At 46.0% G+C, this 12,137-nt stretch overlaps 1 protein-coding gene across 1 annotated transcript in view; it reads left to right on the top strand.

Annotated features, from left to right (window-relative positions):
• Positions 1-11,763, top strand: part of SPAG1 (sperm associated antigen 1) — a 75,549-nt gene extending 63,786 nt beyond the window's left edge. Inside the window, exons 15-18 of the mRNA XM_018558985.1 lie at positions 141-267; positions 4,233-4,391; positions 8,231-8,563; positions 11,644-11,763. Coding sequence (XP_018414487.1) covers positions 141-267; positions 4,233-4,391; positions 8,231-8,563; positions 11,644-11,763 — 739 coding nt within the window. The remainder of the gene's footprint in view (positions 1-140; positions 268-4,232; positions 4,392-8,230; positions 8,564-11,643) is intronic.
• The last annotated feature ends 374 nt before the right edge of the window (positions 11,764-12,137 follow it).

Consider the following 12,137-nt stretch of genomic DNA (forward strand, 5'->3'; position numbering starts at 1 on the left):
GGGGGCACACCGTGACAGTCTTACCCTGTAGATAACAAGCCAGTTTGTGTTTTTAAATGCTTTTCGAGATTTACAAAGAAACACAATTTGCTGGCCCAACAAATACCAAATTTAAGCTGAGCTTACATTTTCTATTGCAGGGCCCTATGCTATCTGAAACTGTGCCAGTATGAAGAGGCCAGACATGACTGTGACTGTGCCCTGCAACAGGACGCCTCCAATATCAAGGCTTTGTACAGGCGAGCTCAGGCCTACAAAGGATTAGAGGTAAATGAGAGGATATTAACGGACAAAGCATAACTGCACCGCCGCTGAATTTCTGTGCCACCAGCAGCTTGTGATGTAATGTAGAAAGTGTCTGCAAGACAGGAAGTGGTGATCACTGGGTGTGGGAGCAGGGGATTTCACAATCCAGCCATGTACTAGATGGTAAAGGTTCATCAGTATTACCCGGCCATACAGTGCATGGTGTATGTTTCTGGAAGTCACAAGTGTCATTGAGAATGTGCAACTACTAAGTGTTCCATGGAGTGTCATCTTCTACTGTCCAGAGGAATGGCTCTGTTTTTAATTAATATTATTTAAAATAATTCAGCCTCTACAAGTTCCTGAAACATGAACCGGTGTGATCATAAAGGAATCATGCTGCAGGACATTTATATCTTCGATGTGTTTTCTACATTTCACTGTGCAAACCATTGTGAACTACTCCAGCGCTACATACCTTCACGGCAAAGCACATTAAGTGCGCAGTCTAGAGACCAGTTGTATGAGACTCCACAATAAGCCCTGAGGAAGGGGGAGGCTACATCCCTCAAAACAAATTAGCTGTATACTATGAGATCTATTTATAAATCTTTCGCTCAGCCTTATGCCGGGCGAATGCCATTTGTATATTCTTGCCACTAGATGGAGCCAAGGAGCATAGGAAATTCCCATCACTAGATAGAGCCAAGGAGCATAGGAAATTCCCATCACTAGATAGAGCCAAGGAACATAGGAAATTCCCATCACTATATGGAGCCAAGGAGCATAGGAAATTCCCATCACTAGATGGAGCCAAGGAGCATAGGAAATTCCCATCACTAGATAGAGCCAAGGAACATAGGAAATTCCCATCACTAGATGGAACCGAGGAGCATGGAAAATTCCTATGCTCTTTGTCTCCATCTTGTAACAAGACTATACAGGTGAAACTCGAATAATTAGAATATCGTGCAAAGTTCATTTATTTCACTAATGCAACTTAAAAAGTGAAAAATATATGAGACTCATTACATGCAAAGCAAGATAATTCAAGCCGTGATTTGTCATAATTGTGATGATTATGGCTTACAGCTCATGGAAACCCCAAGAACCCCAAATCCACAACCTCAAAAAAGTAGATTATTACATGCAATCAATAAAACAAGGATTGTACATAGAACAATATCGGACCTCTGAAAAGTACAAGCATGCATATGTACTCAGTACTTGGTTTGGGCCCCTTTTGCAGCACTTACTGCAATTACTTTTGCACGATATTCTAATTATTCGAGTTTCACCTGTACAAATGGCATTCACCCAGCATAAGGCTGTAGATCTCATAGTATACAGCTAAATTGTTTTGAGGCATGTAGCCTCTCCCTTCTTCAGGGCTTATTGTGGAGTCTTAAACAACTGGTCTCTAGACTGCGCATTTGATGTGCTTTGCCTTGAAGGTATGTAGTGCTGGAGTAGCAGTATCAGGTGCAAACTCCTTGCAGATGAGAGATGATGGCTGATTAGCTACAGGTTACTGTACTCTGCATAATGCTATTTCCTTGTATATTATGCTTCATTCCTTCTGTCCTAATGGTGTTTGTGTGCGGTATGGTATTAGTGGAATCCTGTTACATAGCTGGTAGATTTATACGGGGCGGGATACTGTAAATTCCTTGACATGAATAACTCATCAGTCTACAGAGAAATCTGTGACCACCCTTTACTTGCACCATAAATATCATTTACATTTATGAGATCTTTTGTGCTCTCTACTAACAGTCCAAGCAAGACAATCTTTCTTGTCTCGTCTTCCCCTGGCTCCATGCATGCCGATAAAAGAGGAATGAATATTTCATTAAATGCACAACATTCTTCTTTATGTTATATGAGGTAAACAGGATGGTGCAGAGACCAGGAAGTCAGAGGGGAACGATAAAAGTGACTTGGGCTGCCTCATCACTCTACTCTTGTCCCGTAGATGAGCTTATTTCAGTTTTATGCACATTTTGGAATATACAGTCTTACAAAAGAGCTACATCAGAGGCACTGATTATATAGTGTCCACACACTGTACAATCCAGTTGATGGATTTCCCATTTTGATTGCTTTTAAATGATTTTTAATGATGATCATTGTCTGAATTTGGTTTAATGGTGACATTAGCATTGTCTCGAGATATGTTCCATACAAAAGGCCACACAGGTAAACCAATTAGAATGCCCCAGCGACCTCTTGTAAATTGAAAACCACAGATATACTCTGACCACACAGGTACAGTGGCTGAAATAAGAGTGCAGTGCAATGTGAGACATGGATGCTGTCAGTGAGCGGTAGCATAACATGGAAATAATAACACCCTTAATAAAGAGGAAAGGCTTTTACTTTTCATGCACAGAGGACCAAACCACCCATGGTCACAGTCCAAAACCTCTGTCCTTCTAGTATTACTTGGAACCACACGTGGTCACAGTCCAAAACCTCTGTCCTTCTAGTATTACTTGGAACCACACGTGGTCACGTTCAAGAACTTCTGTCCTCTAGTGCTACTTGGAACCACATACGGTCACAGTCCGGGGCTTTTCTACTTCTTTTGCTATTTGAAACCACATATGGTCACAATCCAGGACCTCTGCCCATCTAGTGCTATTTGGAACCACACAAGGTCACAGTCCAGGAAATCTGTCCTTCTAGTGCTACTCAGAACCACACTTGATCACCATCCAAGACTTCTGTCCTTTTAGTGCTATTTGGAGCCACATGTGGTCACAGTCCAGGTCTTCTGTCCTTCTAGTACTACTTGGGAAAAATATTTGGTCACAGTCCAGGACTTGTGTTTTTCTTTTGCTATTTGCTAGGAAATCTGTCCTAGTTCTACTCAAAACCACACATGGTCATAGTCCAGGACATACGTCCTTCCAGTGCTACTCAGAGCCATGCATGGTCATAGTCCTGGACATACGTCCTTCTAGTGCTACTCAGAGCCATGCATGGTCATAGTCCTGGACATACGTCCTTCTAGTGCTACTCAGAGCCATGCATGGTCATAGTCCTGGACATACGTCCTTCTAGTGCTACTCAGAGCCATGCATGGTCACAGTCCAGGATTTCTGTCCTTCTAGTACTACTTGGAGCCACACATGGTCACATTCCAGGTTTTCTGTCCTTCTAGTACTACTTGGAACAACACATGGTCACAGTCCATGACCTAGGTCCTTCTACTACTACTTGGAGCCACACTTGGTCACAGTGTAGGACTTCTGTCCTTCTAGTTCTTTTGGGCTCAACAGGCACCGATTTTGCTTCTTCTGTAGCAATTGCCAGTTTTCACAGGAACGGGTTGCTGCTTAGTGCTCATTCTTTCTTAGCACAAACTTTGCATTGACATTTGCTAAGGTAGAAAATTCATACAAATGCCATTCCAGTCAGATGTCATGATAAACATAAGGGGGCTGGCATTGCGTTTTATAAACGGGTGCCTAGAATAGTGTCAGCATTCCTTTTTTTCTATGGACAATGACTTGAAGTATTTAAGAAAATACATCAGCATGACAACAATGCACCTTCTGGAAACTCTCCAACACCAACATAGACATAAAATAGTTTTTCTTCTGTAGAGTACTAGAAGGTTGCAACCCCTGTAAGATTTTTCTGTGTCCCTGTTGCAGATATTTCTTCACTTTCTGTCTGTTGTCAGGACAGGAACATGTTTGGAAAACGGAGCCCCAGATTGGCTTGACATACACTTCAATCTGTCTGAAGGAGAATTGTGTCAGTCTGCCTTTTCCACACCAGCCAGTCAGAGCCTTCATTGCATTCTCCCATGCTGCATAGTGAGCTTGTAGGGAATAAAAAACTGAAAGTTCCTGGCTCAGACATTTCGATAAATAAGACCCAGGGCGCCTTTTTGTTTGTCAGCAAGATCAGAACAAGAGGGCTCTGTAATCATGTGTTAGACTAATGGTGAACATTTTTTTTTTTTTTCATTTTAGAGTTACCAAGATTGTGCCAGTGATCTCCAGAAAGTGATCTCTCTGGATCCAGCAGTCATGGAAGCCAAGAACCTATTAGAAGAGATCACACCCTTTTTATCGAATCGTCTCAAAGCCAATAAATCTGACAAACAGAGGAAGAAGATCCCGATTAAGGAGGTAAGTCACTATACATAGTACTAACAGAACATATGATGAAGACCTGTGTAGAGGCGTTTATAAACCCAACGCTAGGAAAGTTTTCCTTTGCAGTGGGGCTGCTTCTGTATGCCTAGCGGACGGGGAAAAGCTGTTTTACTTACTTACCTGATCCGCCCTCCCCTTTATGAAATCAATGGTCCTTCGACCGCTGGAGTGAAGGGAAGGAGAAGAGACTTTGGGCACTGGTCCAGCAGCCCCAGGGGGAACAAGCGGGAGTAGAGGTTAGGTAAGAAGGGAACCTATTAGCCTGTATGTATACAGTATATACATTTTTAATGCTTGAATTGAATTTTTATGCTCTCGCCATATCACCCTTTTTCTTCCTTTACCACTAGTCACTGTCACAGAACAAACAAGTAGCCAGCATTATTTGGAAAATGGCGACATAAAATGAACCAAAACCACTGTCAGAAAAAGAACAAATTAAATATTTTTTATCATATCTAAATTGCTCAATATCATTGTAGAAGAATGGAGATTGATCTTCATTAGGTGTGTGAAAGAAATCAGAAAATTAGGACCTGTGTGTGGACGGTCACCTTTAGCAGGCCTGAAAAAGAATACCCCTGTATTGTTCAGTGCTGTTTGTCAGCATGAGGCTCTGAAAAGGGGTTTTCCCTTAGACCAGAGACCCTAATCGTGTCCATTCTGTGTTAGTTATGGTTCTAATGAGGCTGGTGACCCTGTATTCATTAGATGTGGTATGCAGCACTATCACTCTGTATTATAGAAGCCTTGTTCTACATCAGATGCTGCAGCAATTACACCAGATGTTCATGCCAGGCATATACTTACTGGGTTCCTTCAAGTTCCCAAGAATCATACAATGGGCCTTGCTGCAGCTAAAGTGAAGCCAGTCATCTGTCAGTCATTCCCGCTATAAGTATGCGTGACAATGGGAACTCTTAATGTAACAGACATCAACGGCGATGGATAGGGTTTTTGAAGATAAAAATACACAAAGCTGGAGGCTGAGTATATTTTACATAGATCACTGAACTCCATGGTTAATTCTTATATCCTTATTTTTTGTTTAGGTCAATTATAATGTAATACTACACTATGACCCCTAGATGAAGCTGAGGAGCCTAGGAAATATTCATGAACGATCTTAGCATATTTTATTTTCCAGTCAAATGTAATGTAATACCCCAGTATGGCCACTAGATGGACCTGAGAAGCATAGGGAATAAATACTTATTTCCTTTCCTCCTAAGCTTCAGCTAGTGGCCATAATGGATTATTACATTACATTGTATTCGATCTGGAAAGAAAATATAACAAGAATGTTCGTAAACTGTCTCTCCTCTCCTCTCCTCTCTCCTCTCTCTCTCTCTCCCCTTTCTCTCCCCTCTCTCTCCCCTCTCTCTCTCCCCTCTCTCTCCCCTCTCCCCTCTCTCTCTCCTCTGTCTCTCTTTCTCTCTTCCCCCCTAAATAAATATAATTAACAATTAAAGTCCAAAATCCATGCCAGTGTCTGCACAAAAGTGCCTTAAGAGCAATGTGAGCAAAACCGGATCATATTATTTGGTGTTACAAAAATCCAATTTTCCTTTACTCTTGTAATGTTTTCATTCCTTGTGATGTGCACTTCCTGTCGACTCTTTGTATGAACTTCCTGTGTATGTGCACGGGTTCCAGCAGCTGGACAGCTTGGTGTTCCTGCAGAATGTGCCAGCATGCTGTGTGTCAGTATGATATTTATTAAGACTCTAACATTTTTGGACCTGACAGTTGTAACTTGCAGCCTGATTTTGGACTTTCTATATATCACTCGAATAATAGAGAGCTGCACTGAAAATGTACAATCTGAGGAGACCACCATATACTCTTTATAAGAGCAGCACCTCTAGAATTGTTTATTACTCATCACATGTATCCAGCGCAGACATTTAATAATAACATATTTCGATGTAAGGTATCAGGGTGGACGGGGACTGGGCAGCTTTCTGGAAGTGTGTTGCATTCTATTTGAGGTCCTTCACCATGAATTTCTGGAAAGTCTTCCTACAACATTGAGGCTGTTCACATATTCTGGAGCCTTTTACTAGAAGTGTCTCCTATTAATTCAGCTCGTGGTTGCAGAAATCTATTCATGTATTGAAGGATGATTGTAAGTCCATTACATGTTTAGTAGATGGGTGACCCCGGGAGGAGGTCTGTTCCTGCTCTGATTGGATTCCAGCTGAAAATAGCACGTGTACAGCAGTCTGCTAACTCCCAGTCCTGCTCCGGCTTGAGTGAGCCCATTACTGGGCAGGACTGGGAATTGTCTGTACCAGGAGATGTAGTATAGATGCCGTGCTGCTCATATCAGTCTGATATCCCATCCATACTCCATCTACAATTATCTCTTCTTACCTGTTCTTACTGTCTCCTTAAGACTGTATTCTCTTATAGGCAAGGTTCTTGTACTTGGTGTATATGGTATAGTCATTATGCCAGTCCCATTGTGTCCTGTTGAAGATGTTGGTACAATATGTCAGTCCTAATAAAATTGATATTACTATAAAGGAGGTTGCCCTGAACAATCATTGTGAAGTGTGACTGTGTGTTACTAAACATTTATAGGGGCCACCGTGAAAACTAACACACAGTGGCATTCTTACAGATAGAGCAAAGTAACAACTGAGGGCACATCTAGAACCAGAACAGAATGATAGTGTTTAGATTTAGGTTAGTCATAGATGAGAGATGACCAGCGCCCAGTCTGTTTTTCGTCCAGAATGGTGACAATTTCTTATCTATGGGAGGTCTGTGGCTCCACCGACTGGCACCGCCAAGAGGACTAGTTGATTAGACAAATAAACCTTTCCCAAATGTTACTGAAGCTGAAACCTGCCCAACCATAGACATACCTGTAAGCCTAGAAGAGTTGGCCTTACAAGTTTATTAAGCTCTTCACACATTTCTTTCTCTGATGGCATACAGATCATACATGCATCTTTAGGGCTATGGTATGTTTCCGGTTTTATTCTGGCTTCACCTACACCCTGCAGACATGACAGTGATCCCATTCTCCTGTACTGATCATTTGACCCCCTGTGAAGTCTGATTCATCCTTCCTCAGGACTTCTTCTTGCTGTACATTGTTTCCAGTTCTAGAGTCTTTGAAAACTGTATAAAGCTGAAAGATTTCTTTAACTTCTTTGTGTAACAATTACAACACACAAGGCTAATGAGCCAACACTGGACAAGTGCAGTGCTTTCCCTGATGACCAGTCAGTTCTAATTTGGGAGGAAAAACTGACCAGCTGCTATGTGTAACTCTTCCATACTCATCATCCACCCATGGTTCCTTCTGCTAATGCTTCCTCATAGGCTGGCAATGACTACTGTTTTTTGAAGTGCAATACTATAACATTCTGCTGTTATCCCCATAAGGAGCTTTTATCTCTTAGATCTGTGGTACACACACTATAGGCCTATTCGGATGGAAGCCAATTGCCTTACTAGAATATTTTTGGATTGTTAAAGGAACCTGGAGCACCCAGAGGGGACCCATCTTTGTACAAAGAGGAAATCATAGAAGCTGAGTGTCGATGATGTGGGGTCTGAACACTGCCCCCCATGCTCCGCAATGCCACAGTGTTAATGACTCAGTCAATGCCTATTACAATATTCTAATATCATCAGCATGGTAAAATAATGTGTAGCCATTGCTTTAATGTTAGAAAATGATGGAAAAAGCTTGTGAGTTGCTGTAGGATTAGGATCGGGAAGTTCATCTGTTATATGCTGCATCCTTGTGTAAATAGAATGATGAACAGAAAGTCATCCTATATGTTGTTTTCCAGGTGAATGAGGAGAAGGAAGACCCATCTAGTCACAGCAGCCTTAATGGACATGGAAATAGAGTAAGGAGGGATCGTCCTGCGATCACCAAGCCCAGCAACGCCTATGAGTTTGAGCAGCAGATGATAGAGATCAGAGCAGAGAAGGACCAGGAGCGCTGCGCTCAGCTTCTCTCCCTCATGGATCCAAAGGACTTAACAACATTTCTGAGCAATAAACTGGACACAGAGACCCTTCTACTCATGACACAGTCTATGAAACATCACATCCTGGAGGAGAACCCAACCCTGGTGTACCAGCACCTGTCTCACCTCAGCACAGCCGATCGCTTTACGGTATGGGTCACAGGATGAGTATTGGGGTGATTTACCCATGGAGCAAGGATGTTATCAGAAAAGTAACAGTGATAAAAGGGAGCCATGTGTATGAAAGTGCTTCAGGAGATGTGCGTTGCCTTTAATCAGTCAGATTCTCCTTTTTGTTTGCAGATCATTGTAAAAAGTATAAGGTGGAATCTGATTTGGTAGCTGTAGGTAACTCATGTCTTATCTCAGATACTTCCTAGCATGAGGATGATGGGTCACCTTCATAAAGCACAACGTAGGGTTTGTCTCATCAATGTTAGCCAGCAGTAAAGATGTCATGTGTCACTGAGGAGGGTTATCATAGTGCAGCATAAATTGGGGATCTGTCCCGTGTGATTGGTCACTGTGTTGTAAGTTATGTGCGAGAGGTGTGACGGGTAACCTGTAGGGGAGAGATGTGACGGGTAACCTGTAGGGGAGAGGTGTGACGTGTACCCTGTAGGGGAGAGATGTGACGGGTAACCTGTAGGGGAGAGATGTGACGGGTGACCTGTAGGTCGGAGGTGTGACGGGTAACCTGTAGGGGAGAGATGTGACGGGTAACCTGTAGGGGAGAGGTGTGACAGGTAACCTATAGGCGAGCGATGTGACGGGTAACCTGTAGACGATTGGGGTGACGGGTAACCTGTAGGCGAGAGGTGTGTCGGGTAACCTGTAGGCGAGAGGTGTGTCGGGTAACCTGTAGGCGAGAGGTGTGTCGGGTAACCTGTAGGCGAGAGGTGTGTCGGGTAACCTGTAGGCGAGAGGTGTGTCGGGTAACCTGTAGGCGAGAGGTGTGTCGGGTAACCTGTAGGCGAGAGGTGTGTCGGGTAACCTGTAGGCGAGAGGTGTGTCGGGTAACCTGTAGGCGAGAGGTGTGTCGGGTAACCTGTAGGCGAGAGGTGTGTCGGGTAACCTGTAGGCGAGAGGTGTGTCGGGTAACCTGTAGGCGAGAGGTGTGTCGGGTAACCTGTAGGCGAGAGGTGTGTCGGGTAACCTGTAGGCGAGAGGTGTGTCGGGTAACCTGTAGGCGAGAGGTGTGTCGGGTAACCTGTAGGCGAGAGGTGTGTCGGGTAACCTGTAGGCGAGAGGTGTGTCGGGTAACCTGTAGGCGAGAGGTGTGTCGGGTAACCTGTAGGCGAGAGGTGTGTCGGGTAACCTGTAGGCGAGAGGTGTGTCGGGTAACCTGTAGGCGAGAGGTGTGTCGGGTAACCTGTAGGCGAGAGGTGTGTCGGGTAACCTGTAGGCGAGAGGTGTGTCGGGTAACCTGTAGGCGAGAGGTGTGTCGGGTAACCTGTAGGCGAGAGGTGTGTCGGGTAACCTGTAGGCGAGAGGTGTGTCGGGTAACCTGTAGGCGAGAGGTGTGTCGGGTAACCTGTAGGCGAGAGGTGTGTCGGGTAACCTGTAGGCGAGAGGTGTGTCGGGTAACCTGTAGGCGAGAGGTGTGTCGGGTAACCTGTAGGCGAGAGGTGTGTCGGGTAACCTGTAGGCGAGAGGTGTGTCGGGTAACCTGTAGGCGAGAGGTGTGTCGGGTAACCTGTAGGCGAGAGGTGTGTCGGGTAACCTGTAGGCGAGAGGTGTGTCGGGTAACCTGTAGGCGAGAGGTGTGTCGGGTAACCTGTAGGCGAGAGGTGTGTCGGGTAACCTGTAGGCGAGAGGTGTGTCGGGTAACCTGTAGGCGAGAGGTGTGTCGGGTAACCTGTAGGCGAGAGGTGTGTCGGGTAACCTGTAGGCGAGAGGTGTGTCGGGTAACCTGTAGGCGAGAGGTGTGTCGGGTAACCTGTAGGCGAGAGGTGTGTCGGGTAACCTGTAGGCGAGAGGTGTGTCGGGTAACCTGTAGGCGAGAGGTGTGTCGGGTAACCTGTAGGCGAGAGGTGTGTCGGGTAACCTGTAGGCGAGAGGTGTGTCGGGTAACCTGTAGGCGAGAGGTGTGTCGGGTAACCTGTAGGCGAGAGGTGTGTCGGGTAACCTGTAGGCGAGAGGTGTGTCGGGTAACCTGTAGGCGAGAGGTGTGTCGGGTAACCTGTAGGCGAGAGGTGTGTCGGGTAACCTGTAGGCGAGAGGTGTGTCGGGTAACCTGTAGGCGAGAGGTGTGTCGGGTAACCTGTAGGCGAGAGGTGTGTCGGGTAACCTGTAGGCGAGAGGTGTGTCGGGTAACCTGTAGGCGAGAGGTGTGTCGGGTAACCTGTAGGCGAGAGGTGTGTCGGGTAACCTGTAGGCGAGAGGTGTGTCGGGTAACCTGTAGGCGAGAGGTGTGTCGGGTAACCTGTAGGCGAGAGGTGTGTCGGGTAACCTGTAGGCGAGAGGTGTGTCGGGTAACCTGTAGGCGAGAGGTGTGTCGGGTAACCTGTAGGCGAGAGGTGTGTCGGGTAACCTGTAGGCGAGAGGTGTGTCGGGTAACCTGTAGGCGAGAGGTGTGTCGGGTAACCTGTAGGCGAGAGGTGTGTCGGGTAACCTGTAGGCGAGAGGTGTGTCGGGTAACCTGTAGGCGAGAGGTGTGTCGGGTAACCTGTAGGCGAGAGGTGTGTCGGGTAACCTGTAGGCGAGAGGTGTGTCGGGTAACCTGTAGGCGAGAGGTGTGTCGGGTAACCTGTAGGCGAGAGGTGTGTCGGGTAACCTGTAGGCGAGAGGTGTGTCGGGTAACCTGTAGGCGAGAGGTGTGTCGGGTAACCTGTAGGCGAGAGGTGTGTCGGGTAACCTGTAGGCGAGAGGTGTGTCGGGTAACCTGTAGGCGAGAGGTGTGTCGGGTAACCTGTAGGCGAGAGGTGTGTCGGGTAACCTGTAGGCGAGAGGTGTGTCGGGTAACCTGTAGGCGAGAGGTGTGTCGGGTAACCTGTAGGCGAGAGGTGTGTCGGGTAACCTGTAGGCGAGAGGTGTGTCGGGTAACCTGTAGGCGAGAGGTGTGTCGGGTAACCTGTAGGCGAGAGGTGTGTCGGGTAACCTGTAGGCGAGAGGTGTGACGGGTAACCTGTAGGGGAGAGGTGTGACGGGTGACCTGTAGGGGAGAGGTGTGATGGGTGACCTGTAGGTGAGAGATGGTAACTGGAATTTGTCTTTTGTATCTGTTCCAGGTGACCGTCTCCCTCCTCAGCCAGACAGAGAAAGATGAAGTTCAGAGCGTCCTTGACTGTCTAGCAAAGAAACTAGACCCCAATGCCATATCCAGCCTGGCACAGCAATACAGACTCTGATCCTCGGACCTGCACACAGATTCTATGCACGGTTTGATTGGTCATATCATTAGGATGGAGAATCTATGCAAATCTCACTATCAGGTGACTTGAGGACTCATTCAGCATGGCTGTTCCAATGTAATGTCAATGTACCATCTTTTTATCCATGGCACATAAACATCCATTATGTCGTATGACATGTGATCAGTACAGGATGCTGAACCGGCTGCTCCATACAATGAGATATCAATTCCCCTGGACTTCATAATGATCACTGCTCCATATCTCCAACCGCAGTACCTGTGACAAGTCAACAGACATGGATCAAGTGCAGACAGACAGACAGACATTGCCTGCAACCCGCCACCAGAAACGCACGCCATGGGGATGGC

This window comes from Nanorana parkeri, unplaced genomic scaffold, assembly GCF_000935625.1.
Source record: "Nanorana parkeri isolate BGI_ZX_2015 unplaced genomic scaffold, ASM93562v1 scaffold16, whole genome shotgun sequence".
In the NCBI taxonomy this organism is placed as follows: Eukaryota; Metazoa; Chordata; class Amphibia; order Anura; family Dicroglossidae; genus Nanorana; species Nanorana parkeri.